The sequence below is a fragment of the Strongylocentrotus purpuratus genome, unplaced genomic scaffold (genome assembly GCF_000002235.5).
Source record: "Strongylocentrotus purpuratus isolate Spur 01 unplaced genomic scaffold, Spur_5.0 spur5_contig_848, whole genome shotgun sequence".
Lineage (NCBI taxonomy): Eukaryota > Metazoa > Echinodermata > Echinoidea > Camarodonta > Strongylocentrotidae > Strongylocentrotus > Strongylocentrotus purpuratus.
In genome coordinates this window covers 690553-705000 of record NW_022145555.1, presented here as the reverse complement: position 1 = coordinate 705000, position 14448 = coordinate 690553, and the positions used below count along the sequence as shown (strand labels likewise).

The 14448-nt window shown below is 35.4% G+C and overlaps 1 protein-coding gene across 1 annotated transcript in view; it reads left to right on the top strand.

The window, feature by feature from the left end:
* Positions 1–5558, top strand: part of LOC115918890 (protein white-like) — a 30288-nt gene extending 24730 nt beyond the window's left edge. The window contains exons 16-21 of the mRNA XM_030993485.1: positions 249–309; positions 843–920; positions 2007–2112; positions 3432–3532; positions 4766–4839; positions 5454–5558. Of these exons, the coding sequence (XP_030849345.1) occupies positions 249–309; positions 843–920; positions 2007–2112; positions 3432–3532; positions 4766–4839; positions 5454–5555 (522 nt within the window). The 3' untranslated portion in view covers positions 5556–5558. The remainder of the gene's footprint in view (positions 1–248; positions 310–842; positions 921–2006; positions 2113–3431; positions 3533–4765; positions 4840–5453) is intronic.
* Positions 5559–14448: the final 8890 nt, after the last annotated feature.

Sequence of the window (14448 nt, the reverse complement as noted above, 5' to 3'; positions counted from 1 at the left end):
AAAACCATGAGCATCGAGTGGATGCTGTTTTCATATCTAAAGTTCTTATAGAGGTGTTGTATTATTGTCGTTTCTCATAATGTTTTTTCATTTTGAGATTTTAATCTGCCTCAACCCGAATTTACTGCAAAACCATGAGCTTAGAGTGATTGATATTTGCTTTGGATTTATTTTTTCTCTTTCATTATCAGTACCTGTCTACTTCGGCCTTCTTTTTCCACCAAATCTTTACATTTTTATTTCCCCAGTTGCCCTTCCAGTACATCTTCCTACCGATTATCTTCATGACATTACCATACTGGATGGTTGGTAAGTTGAATTGATACGAAATCCTAGTTACAGAGATCTGTAAAAATTATTAAATAATCATTTTTCATAACCCTATAAATTGGAGAGGATTTAGAAATATATCGTGCGATTGGAATGCATTTGCCAAAATAATCAAGTAGCTTATTGATATCTTTAAATTCTAATATACGTGTGAAAAATGATTAAAACATCTGAAACTATCCTCATGTCTGTTCGGTTCATCGAATACAAAGAAATTATATGATCGGAATGATGCCGTTATTTTTACGTTTCAATTTGTGCTGTATATATTGATTAAACTACTGCTTATTTCCAGGAAATCATTCTCCTCCATAAGAAAGATTTTAGTAAATCATCGCAAAAATTTTAAAAAAAAATGTTGTCATCGATTGAATATATATTGGCCTGCTTTTTGGATTCCAAAACATGCTGCACTGTCATTAAATGAACACTTTTAAAAAAATACAAATTGAAATTCAAGAAATCAAATGTTATCTAAAATTGAATTTTCAATTTTTTTTGTTTTGTTATAGGTATGTACCCTTACCTCTCGAATTACGTGGTTGCCTGCTGCATCTCAATACTCGTAACCAATTCAGCTGTCTCTTTTGGTGAGTATTATGTATTGTATATGCAATCCAAACTGTATATCTCATGACGACTGAGGGCGTAGTCCCCTGATTGTAGATTGGAGCCGCTATATTAAACATACAACTGAAACTGGAACTTCTGTTTTAGTTTGCATTATTTCGGACTCAAACATAATAACATGTATATGATAATCTGGCTACCATCAATAATATTTGTGCTTTGATTATGGTTGAAAAATGATTTAAGAACTTCGCAAGACTCAGTTAAGGATGCGGAGCGAACCTAGATCTAGCATGTGGTCATTATCAACACGTCATCAACATCATCACCATCATCACCACCATCATCATCATCATCATTATCATCGTCGTCATCAAAATCCTCCACATCATCATCATCATCATTATCATCATTCATTATCATCATTCAAGATCATCCCCATCATCATTCATGATGATGATGATGATGATGATGATCATCATCATTCGTTATCATCATCATCATCACCACCACCACCACCACCACCACCACCACCACCACCATCATAGTCATCATCATCATCGTTCATTATAATCATGGGATGAACGCAGCCGAGATGGAGTTCACTCTTTGGCACCAATCGCTCTTTTCAATTATGACCTTAGGAATGTCTTCTAACTTAAGATTACGACGTTAAGGCATAGATACAGACATTGGGACGTTTACGGTCAATGACATCCTTGACATTGTGGGGGCTTCGGCATCTGTATGGGCAGAGCAGCCTCCAGCAGAGAACATCTCCTATTCCCAATAAGTACCCCTAAAAGATATTATGCCCCTGCCAGCAACTTTTGTCTCTTAAATACACATGAAAAGGTGCTATGAGATGTTTTACCATCTCACTTCTAAAATACGAAGTGACAGTTGCAGAAATATTTCTAAAATTCTTGGCTGGGTCGCAGGCTCGCATGAGGCGTATGCTTATGGATAGGTTAATAAGTGGTTATGACACATTGTTTTACTAATTTGTGGTAAGTTTACGACTAAAAGGACAGATTTCCCGTCATGATTTTCATATTAAACGAATACCAATGTCATCTTCGGTCTTCATTTTTATTTCTTTAAAGGTTACTTGCTGTCATCTTTGAGCGGGACTGTATCGATCGCTTTGGCCATCACTCCTCCGTTGCTACTACCCTTCATGCTGTTCGGTGGTCTCTTCATCAATCTCGCGTGAGTCTCTTTTGATTTCTTACAACCATGAGATGGATTTATCATAACGTTTCGCCTGCTCCGTTTTGCCCCCTCCCCCTCTCTCTCTCTCTCTTTCTCTCTTTCGACCCCTTTTCTCACGCCCCTGCGTCTCCGTCTCGATATATCTTATATTACTGATTCCCCCCTCTCCTTGTACCAAGATTTATATTCCACATTCTAAGAATCATTCTCTACGATTGGTAAAGAGTAAATCACGTGATGAAAGATAGTTCGCCCATCATTGATGGGAGAAGAAAAGTTCGTTACACTCTTTAGATAGTACTACTATCTACACAGTGCAACGCACTTTCACTGAAGATAGTAGTACTATCTCACCTTCATCGTTCTGCTTTCCCTTCACATGCCTCTCCTCCTGCCTCCAACCACTTTCACCTTCTTTCTCCTCCGTTGTTCCCTTTCTGTACAACTTTGGACATTTTGTCCACATAACCTATGATGTCTCCATAAAACAGTGTTTCATAAGCACTTTGCACCCGTGTTTATTCATTTTAACACACTTTTGCATAATTATATACAGTGATAAACATATAATATATGTTTTCTTAAATTTTGATTATAGTCACTTCAAGCAAAATTGATCCCTCCTTAACATCATAAGGGGAAAACAACATCAGTTTGTTTGGCATAATATGAGAAGAGAAACTGACAGGAAAAGTTAAGGGAAAGAGAAGCAGAGGGAGACAGCGCATCAAATACATCTACAAAGTCTATTTTATTTGGAACCTATACAAGCACTGCTTTTCAATAGGTTCCTCACATTTTACTTAATCTACCATATGAATTGAGTATCACTGAGACGTGCTCATACTACATGTATATATATAAATATAATTTCTATTTTATATGTCTGTCTATATGTTTTGTAAAATGTGGAACAAATAAACTTGAACCTTAAAACTTGAATTACATTGATAACTTAATTCGGTTGACTGGTAACAGAATTAAGTATTACAAGGAAACCGGAGTTATGAGTACTAGATGGAAAGCTTTGATCGTCAATGTCTGGAACAGACTAGGCACCTAGCAAGCAAGTAATCACTGATAATCATTCTAATGTGACTTTCTTTCTTCCACTAAGTTTAAAAAGCACGATCGCAAGTACTTCTGAAAAATCAACGCAAGGGCAATTGCAATATCCTATTTCAAATAGAAATTACATTTTTAACGTTCAAACATTTCAAATGATGACGTTCAAGGCTATTGGAATTGTCTGATGTTGATTTTCGAAAGTACGCCTACTTTATCTCTCATTATAAATTTTGTTTGTTCTTTTACAGCGACATTCCAGTCTACATCCGGTGGGTCTCACGCTTGTCTTGGTTCAGTTATTCCTACGAAGCATTTCTGATCAACCAGTGGGGGGATATAGATCATATCGGTAAGAACAAATTATTGACAAAATAATGTTAAGATGAGATTTTAACGAAAAATGAAGTTTGTTTATTTCCACATTTATTTTTTGATCGTACGATTGATTTTTGCGATCAAATGGATAGTGATCAATGCAATCACAACAATCAATCGTACAATTATTCGCTAGGCTTTGTGTTACGCGACCCTGGGCTCGGTTTCATAATAAGGATATATTGACTGCTTTGAGAGGCATAGTGGTTTCTATAGGGTCAAGGGAAACTCACAACCTGCTATGACCCCAAGGCGCTTGCGCCGCGGGGTCATAGCAGGTTGTGAGTTTCCCGAGACCCTATAGAAACCACTATGCCTCGAATATTAAAGCAGTCAATCTATATTTTATATACCGAAAAAAAGGAAAATGTTGACTCACCCATTTAGGTTTCCATCTCTTTGAAGTCATGAATATTAACACCAACAATAACTTAACGGTATTGCGCATCGGTCATCGCACAAAAGAAACTTATACGGTAACACGTAAACCAAAATGGGGATCACAGCAAAATGACGTCACGTTTCCCAGCCATGGAAAAAGTGCTATGAAAAATGGATATAAACCGGTAGAGCCGGGAAAAATGACTATGAATTTCAATTAGCGGGCATGGTTAAGAACATGACTGCATTTTCAACCAATCAGAAGACAGGATTAGTAAAGAATCTTAAAATGAGGTATATAAAACTTGTTATTGAGCTACGATAATTGTTATAAGCTACTGAAATCCTTGCATTTGATTGGCTGTGAGCAGATTTGTCATAGATCTGTGGCAGTTGTTACTGATGACAAGTTTCATGAAACAGGACTCTGGTATTTTTAAAGGCCCACTGCACTACTGGTAGCTACTTGCGCCCTCTATATAACAAACAATGCCTAATCGGTGACCATTGGTCCCCCATGATCCTCTTTTTCTTATGTTAACTGAGAGCTGAGTTGATGAGATAACCACCTGTCCAGTGACCTTGTAGAGCGGTTTAATCCCTCCTGTAAACTACGGTAGATAAGCTTTAAAGTGATATGTTATTTTTTAACTGGCCCGAACGTGTGGAGCAATATGAAACTGCAAAGAAAAAGCGGTATATCAATTACCTTTTGGATTATATTACTGTGTTCCCGGTATTTAAAGAAATAGTCCTGATACATACATTTCGAATTAACCATGGAGCTGCTCATCACTTTCGTTTCTTCTATGTTTCATTCTTGTAGCCTGTCCAGTTAACAGTACCATCCCATGTATATCAAACGGCAACCAAGTCCTGGAATCGTCTTCGTTTTCGAAGGTAAATTACAATAATTCATTATTCAGTCAATATTTGAAAACAACTTTTAATAAACATAGTTACCTGGACCATTGTCCCATTCCGAACTCAAGACAGGTTATAACATGTTTTTTAATTTTTATATACATGTATGACAATACCATATACACAATTTCACATTTATGTATTATACTTCGAAGTTTTGTTGCAGTTATGAGAATTGCATAATAATATAACTTTACATTAAATTTAGTAAATGTATATATCTTATCTGCACTACTTAACTAGAGAAATATGTGAATTAGACATTATTCAATTTAGAATCTTTCGACTGAATTACATTTGATTAATGATTAATAACAATGTGTTGAGGTGTTTTGGCGTAGAGGTTCATTCACTTTACTCTCAATGTAAAGGTTGAGGGTTCGAATACCAGCCCAGCACTGACTTTCTTTGGCAAGATATTAATCCACGTTTGCCACTCTATGTCCAGGTCTAGAAGTCCTGGAAATATGGGCATTAATTGCATTATAATTGCTGGGGTGTGCTTCGCAATCAATCGTTAACGCAATTTTCTCTAAATACGCTAAAATGTCGTGAAACTGTAAAACCATGACCTTTTTCTTTTCTTATAGAACGATTTTGCAATCGATTTCATCGGCCTGTTTGCCCTGATCATAGGGTATCGATTAGTGGCTTACATCGTGCTTCTGATCCGTTGCCGACGAAAAAAGTGAAAAGGAAAAACCTTTTGGGGGCCCACCCCCTGTATCAGGGCTACGCCATCACGCGTCGTCGATCCATGTCCTCTGGCAGCCCCTCTCTCCCATGAATTTATATGAAGAGTATTTAAATTGCTTCCGCCACTAATATATATTATTGTAAGCATCCGTATGTTATACGAATGAATATAATTGATTGTGACGGCAATCACATAAGAATACCGATGATAATGATTTTACAATGATATTTTACTCCAAATTTGTATTGAAATTTCAATTTTAATTAAGGGTTTATTAGATTATCAAAGGCTTAATTGTACAGGGTTTTACAATCAAAATACATTGACAATAGAAACTTTTATATCCTGCATCAACAATTTGTTGGCTTTTCATTGGTTGAGAGCTCGTCACATGAACAGAAATATTTGATCTATTTTTAGAAAGTACTATATGAGAGTACTATTTTGGTTTACTATTTGGGAGTTGGAAAAAAAATGTGAATTTTTTTTTTTGAATTGAATCAATTTTTTTTCTTCAAATCTTAATTTAATGAAAACAAAATATTTTAAATCTTTTTAAATAAAAATTGACATTTTTTTTGTTTTTTTGTTGTTTTTTTTTAAATAAATTTTTGATGCAGGATATAAAACAAATACCATGCCTTCTATTCGAGGTACTGGTTAAACTATGGGCCTCGGTGACCCCAAAAGTACCATTTGCTTCGGGGCTGCGCCCCTCAGCAAATAGTACTATTGGAGTCACCTCTTGCGCATAGTTTTAACCAGAACCTCTCAAGGCAGTGTATATTTGTATCATAATGATACATGTAAAATAGAATGTAATGAAATCATTGATGAAATCAAAAGTATAAATTACATATACAAATGTTATTTATTGCTTTATCACAAGAACTATACTTTTTGTATCTTATTAAGGTAAGGTTCTCCAAAATAGTCTTCAAGGAAATAATCGAGCAATACATGTTATGGTATAGTTGAACCTTTTCTTTGACTATCACGTAATAAATTATATATATATATATTCATATTGGTCAAAAGACACCTTCCGTTTTCCTTATTTCAAGAGATTTTTCAAGTGGTATAAGTATTTCTAGAATTCTGAATTATTTTGAGTTAGGTTACCGACCATTTCATGTTTTTAAACATCCTTCAATATTATTATTGATTTAATCAAAATTTTGATTTTATATCATTGATTATAATATATGTAATTTGGGAAATAAAACTGGAGAAAATTAAATTCCAATTGAATCGTTCTCCTTATTTGTTTGTGTGCTGTCTTTTCTTTTCAATCATAGAACGTGATAGTGACTTGGAATTAAATTGGACAAAAACAATGTTAACTAGGGGGCGATCGAGGATTTTCTAAAAGGGGAGGGGTGGGTGGGTTTGGCAAGGGATATTTGACTAGGTTGGATGAGATACCCGGGGTTAGGGAGCAGAGGGTACTCAATTAAAGGGATCGTTTAACAATGTTAAATCTGAGATACACGGCCCTACGTGTTATCAGTGTCTGTGATATGGTGTAATATTGAAGCCCTAAACAAAATTGCGCTTCAAAATGATCAAGAAGTGCCCCAATAAAGTAAAAATCTTTGAGTGACCGGTTTTACCATACTCGTTTTCCCCAGTAGACTGTAGTGTTATGAAAACCGTCAGGCGAACGGTTTTCAAAATTTGTAATTCCAATCATAAATATCTGGATAATCAGACAGGCGATCGGCTTGTAAAAGTCATGGGGTTCCTGACTGACCTAAAGGTTTATAATTATCATTGCATCATGAGCTAAATCCAGAATTTTGTTTCAGAATCTGAGACAAAGTTACCGGATCCCTTTAAAGCTCCGGGACACCAGATATTTGCTTCACGATCTTGATTGAAGTTTGAATCGACAGAAAACCCTGCAATCACAGGGAAAATACAAATGATAAATAGCATCATTCCAATGTATCACATTTAATTAACAGGTAATAAATGCGAAATGATACAGCTTCTATATTCATTTTTTACTAAACCATCCAGGTGTTAAATATCAAACACTTTATCATGATTCAGCATTACAATCTATATCAGATATGTATACATGTATTACATATATTTAAACAATAATTTCTGTAAAGAACTAGTCTTCACTGAATTAGATTCCTAAATTAAACATTTATATGACAAAGCTGACATCTTTAAACCAATTGTCCAAAGTACGATTTGGAAATAAATTGATAAATGTCTATACCCGAAGTCAAAAGGCTACTGGTGAAACCGACACGTCTAAAACCTACAGGAAACAAGGTCATCTTGACTGCAAATGCATTACACAGGTCAAGCTTAAAGAAATAAAGAACCATAACTACAAGTCCAATATTAATTTACCAGATTTTATCAGCTGAAACACAACGCAGAAATTACATAATTCCTACACTCGGCAAGTTATCACTTCTTATAAACATGTTTTGGTTTGACCAACATTTCTCCACTACTAACAGTCTACACTATGAATAACCGGATTTAAAATCCTAATAAAGTGATGGACATTACCCCCCAAAATGGAGGTGTGTGCGTTTTAGGATGACAGATAGACTTTACTTTCCCCAGACGAGCTGAAATTTCTTGTTTTTTTGTATTATTTATTTTGACGACAAATATTATTCAAACTGATTGTATTGTATTGTATTGTATTTATTTTCCGTCATTTAAAATATACATCAACATATATATATTTACAATAATAAAGACACACTTATAAAAAAGGAAGACGGAGGAATGGCCCTACTCAGCGTTGTTAGCATGACAATGCTGGTTTACAGAGGGGTCCCTATAGACATAGAAAACATGAAAATAGATAGTACAAAAGTAAGGAAAACTTACAGCAAAATAAGAACTTATAATAATGATAAGAGCAAATTCGAGTAAAACAAGAAACAGGAGAGAAATATTTACGATATATACAAGAGAAAAAGCTAGGCAAGTAAATTATTTAAAAAAAGATAACAAAACAAGATACAGGTACAAGAAGTCTGGAATAGTATTGTTTAAATACTTTTTGAATGTGTGAACAGTTTGAAGTAATTTAGTAATAGAAGGAAGAGTATTATATTGAATTGAGCTTCTATATTGGGTAGTTCTGCGACCAGGCGCGGATCCACGTAGCGATTTCTCCGGCCCGGCCCCCCAGCCCCCAAAACGGTAACAAAAATAGGATAATAACGTAAATTGAACCTTTTTTTTTCTTCACCCCCCTCAAAAAAAAAATAGTAGTTCTCCTCTCGAATCATCCCCCCCCCCCCCGCTTATTCACCGACCTGCTGAGTCGGCGCTAAATTTTTCCTCAAAATAAAAAAAAGTGCTCTTACCCCACCCCCCTCGCTTATTCACCGGCCCGGCCGGCTGAGTCGGCGCTAAATTTTTTTTTCAAGATTTGGGCCCCCCCCCCCTCCTGTCGCCGGCTGGATCCGCCCCTGTCTGCGACAATATTCAGTTCTAGGTTTAGGGAGATAATGCTGTGCGACAAAAAACATCTGTGTTAACAAAAAAATCCATCTACATCAATAAGTCCCAGACGGACATGCTGTCTGTGCTTTGATGGTATGTTGTTCTTGGGGGGGGGGGGGCGTTTCACAAAACTTGTCATCAATGACAAATTACTGTTTTTGTTATAATCTACTGAAATCCTTGCTTACAAGTACAAAGACTTCATGCATGGCTGATTGTCAAAGAAACGGAGTTAAGTCTTTTGTCGATTTTGCTTGTTGCTACAGCAGGCAGCCAGTGAAAACGCATTCGTTTGATAAAATTATGGAAATGCAAGCACTACTTTAAACAAACAGAACTTTGTTATTCCTAGCTCATTTTTTCTGAATGAGGTGTCGTATGAAAGGACAGAAACTCAGCTTTCTAGAAATGTGATTTTCTCTTTGAAATTCAGATACCGACCGCCAAATTACTTTTTGGTTTCCTCTCTTCAAAATCATTTTAATCACCCATGCGTGAAATATGCATCATATGAATTGCATCAAATGAAAGAAGAGGATCTAAGCTTTCCAAATATGTGTCATTTATCGATTATAAATGTGACTAAGTTACGATAAAACATCGATAATTCTCGGTTTCATTTTTTCTGGGACGCACTGTAGGGAACCACGGTATTTATACATTTAAAAGGAGTTGTATTAATACGTTAAAAAGAATTGTATTAATACGTTTAAAAGAATTGTATTAAGACGTTAAAAAGAATTGTATTAAGACGTTTAAAAGAATTGTATTAAGACGTTAAAAAGAATTGTATTAAGACGTTAAAAACAATTGTATTAAGACGTTAAAAAGAATTGTATTAAGACGTTAAAAAGAATTGTATTAAGACGTTAAAAAGAATTGTATTCAGACGTTAAAAAGAATTGTATTAATCTATTATCAATCGTCATCTTCACAGAGGCATCCATGTAGGAGGTCAAGCCACTGCAACCTTTCCTCAACTGAGAGAGTGCCATCCTTGCGTGGTACGTCATAGATGTCAGTGACCCCGAGCTTCTTCAGATCATCTTTTTTCTCCTCGATGGCTTTACTTTCTCCGATAACATTTGAAATGGCACAGAGAGGAAAGCGACCTATCCGATAATAAAACAATCACCGTGATTATACGTTTAGTTACAAACCGAGGATATGATAAATCTAATAGAAAAATGAAACATTTCAATGGATGATATATGATTATATTGTCATACATAGACTTGTTATGTAATATAGGCCTGTATAACAAGAGGAAAGAATTAAAGTGCAATTCACGAAGGAAGGAACTACATTTTTGAAAATGAACGGACGAAGGGCGAGTCAGAGTCCACGAATTCAACGTGATCGGAATTATTGATGTGTAATTTAGTATTGATGATATGACATGATAGGTAATTGATTTCAAGGTCATATTGCTTTTAGAAATGTGCATATAATATAAAATGAGTAATGGTTGTTCCTCGTTTTTTTCATGTCCTAGCCATAACTGATGAAATTAATTATTAAGAAGGCGTCATAGTATGGCGTCATTATCGTTAGAAACGAATTCAACAGCAGTCAAAATAACACACAAAAACATACACATGTACAAAGTAATGTGAAAGTTACCTGGCTACGGTAATAACATTTATTTAATCATGGCTTTATGTATTTATTTATCTAATTAAAGGTAATACAAAGTTTTGGGATATTTTGAAATTGGGTGGATAGTGATTCTTTACAATTTTGATATAATTGGATAACTCTGTTGATGTATTATAAGCACTAACAAATTTAGCCCCTAAAATACTTCTGCTTTCGAGAAAAATTGAATTTAACAATTTACCGGTGCTCCCGGTAAATTTTGATAAATTTCAAATAGCGCCTACGGCCGTACAATAGTAGCTGCGACCATGACAATCTCAGAATATGTAGTTGTGATATGAAATTTCCGAACGGGAATAGCTAATCGGTCGATTTTAGTCAAGAAACATTGTTTTATAGCTTACTTAATATCTTGACCTTGAGAGAAAGCTATACAGCATAAATAGTTAATTATTTACAATTTCATAACTTTCGACTCGATTTTAACCGCGACAACGATCGTTGAATATTGTAGGATCGCATATGCTTCCAATATGCGAATTTGAACCATATTCATGACCCCATACCAAAACTTTGTATTACCTTTAATACGGTGGTGTATATCACTGCATTGTTGTGTATATGGTGTGTATCAACGGTATAATATTATTGTGTCAATTTACATCTTCACATGACGTTAGTTTATTGTCCTGCTTAAGGACTAGGAGAAAACTCACCTGTTACTTTCTTTATCACCCTGACCCATGCTATGTAAAGTCCATTATCAGACGGGCTGAAGATAATAATGAGAAAATTCACCGATACAAAATCATTTTTATTCACGCGGTGACGATTAAAGGGTTAACGATAACAAAATGCATACAGTTTTACCGCTACACCAACTCACACTCTCATATACCACATGTTATAAGCATCTAAATAACTTCTTTGTACAAGACTATCTTCCAGATTTTCTCAATTAAAGGGCCTCTCTTACCAAAACGGGCTAAAATTAAGAAGAAAAAAAAGACATGTAGAATAATTTTGACGGAGATTCCTAACATGACAATGATGTTTTTTAGAAATCATCAATAATTCTGGAATCTAGATTTAAAAATGACGACTCAGAACGCTCAGAAAAAGCCCAGTTTCGGAGCTGTATTGCCCAATAGCATATGACGTCACTGCAGGAGGCTTTCCGGTGAAAAGGAGGGTGATCTAGGCATTAAAATGTCTTTAAAAAAGCAAAATATGATGTTAATTTGAGAAAAAAGACATTTATTCGAAAAATAATATGCACTTGATAATCCCAGTACGTTTCTGGCAATTTCGTCATTGAGATTGTAAGATCCTTAGTTGTAGGAAAAATCGGACATGCCCGCAATGACGTCAAATGCGCCATCAAGGCGACGTGACCGTATTACCTTTTTCGAGGGGCGTAACCCAGCAAGCGTGAGAACTGTGAAAATGGATGGTTATTATAATGTTTTGGTCAATTTAGGCTGGAATATTAATAAGTAGAGGTGTATTCATGTTTTTAAAGGCTATGTTAATTGGGTTAGAGTGGCCCTTTAAGAGGTCATGAAGAAAAGTGAAAGTGTAACGCGAGCATTATCAGCAAGGTGCTATGAAAAAGGGAAAATACAGAGAAGCACATCGGTTAAAGTTTGGAAATCTCGGACAACGGCCCGGTGCTACCCACCCGATAAAGATAAGTAGCAATTAACTTGTACTTGAAGTAGTTGTTTTACATCGTTTTGTTTATGAAAAAATATTAATCGAACTTATTTTGGAAATTTGATTAAGGGGACCTAGTGAAATGACCCTAAATGAATTGTAATTTTTCTGTTAAGTGTTTCAGTCCAATTTAATTAATTGATTAATTCTTAATAATTGTTTCTTATAATTAATATGCGCTTACGGAATTTTAACCAAAGCACTAAAACCGGCGTTTTCGTTTTGTATAAATTATTCTCTTCAGATCGATAAAAAATTGTATTATTTGATGTCAGTCAAAATATATATGACCCATGTGAATATGGAGAGCAAAAAGAATTATACTCACTGAACTAGCAGAACCATAGGTCCAACCTTCCCGGCAAGGTCTCGTACAACTCCTATGTTTACACCTGGTAAGATGGTAAAAGAGAACGTGTTTGATATATTGTGCATGGTGAACCTTTTGCATACTATGAACATGACATTTAGCCTATATACATGCAGAAGTAGAGAGAGAACATAGTAGACAAGCTTGTGTAGTTCTATAATTTGCATGCAATATGTCAGACTAACACGCACACAATATTTTGTGATAATAGGATGAACATAGGATGATAACTTAAAATTGGCCACAAGCCAGGTTGCTGCAGAAAATGTTACATAGTCATCATTAAGCCATACCACTTGTAATTCAACATTAGGCTATTTCTAAAAAAAACATTCAAAATGGTCCATTGATGGTTGTGAAAAAGCAAAAGATCTATCAAAATCAATTGAAAAAACTCTGAAAATAAAATATATTTTGAAGTAGTCATTTCAGTATTTTTTAAAGGTCCGACATTCAAAATGTGCACCGTTATTTAAACATAAATACGAGATTCACGTCAAATCGGCCGCATCTTTTTACGCACGGTTACGCAATAGACTACATAATATGTAGTTTATTATACGTCTCAATGGTATTGAGACGTTTTCTAACACACTTTGAAGATTAGGTAAAGGCGGACCAATGCACATTGCACCATTTTCTTAAAATAATGTATTTTAATATGTCATTGCAATTCGACCGCGGACTGAATCGCCTGAACTACGAGTCCACCTTGGAGATAAAGTTTAATTTGAGCAAACTGAGATAAGACAACATTGCATTTCCTTTCCTCAGTATACAAACCTAAGACTTTCTTGTTGATGACAGAAATAAAATCGGTCAGGTATTTCTCCTGATCGTCGTCCTCAGTAGAGATGCTTGGCTCTTCGTCTCCATGAAGAGCACGTCTCAGGGCAGGGACCATGTCGGCCACATTTACACCGAACGGATGTACACGGATAATACCGATGACAAGCTTATCATCACAAGGTACAGCCCTGCCCGGTTTGTACGACAGGATTGTATGTCGTAATTTATCAAGCTTAATCTTCCTAATATCAGAGCTGACGGTGGCCATTTTTATACAGATTTCGTCCTGAATATTCGATTAAACACGTTACACGTTTGATAGCAGACAAATCTGTCGCATTTTTCTATGTGAGCACGCTACAAGTCATAGTAGGTATATAGTTATTGCATGGTGTAGGGAATGTGTTATCTAAAGACCCCTATCATGCACAAAAGGAGAAACGGATGAGGAATTTCAAACAATGATCAACAGACTTTGGACTTGTGGTATGAAATAAAAATGTATCTGCCACCGCCCACATGCACACGCACAAATGTTATAACGGTTTTCTCCATGTTAATCAGTTAATGGTGGAAGCACAATGTGCCACGATATTTTGTGTCCATTCTGTTAATGTTTGAACCTACCTTCAGTTAATCCTATCATATATATATGTTCTGTCTTATGCATCATAGTTAGATAAAATTAACTATCAACCCATAGGAGAGGGAAATAAATGTTTCAATGTTACTGTACTATGTGGCATTTTTTGTACAGTATGGTCTCTATACCTCAGACTATAATTTTCCTGTCACTTTGAGGAATGGAACGGAATTTATGAAAACAAAATAGTTTATATCTATTTATATTATAAGCACTGGCTAACAAACACACACTAACAAGTGTCTAAATGACATCAATTCCACATATTCTTAAAAATATATG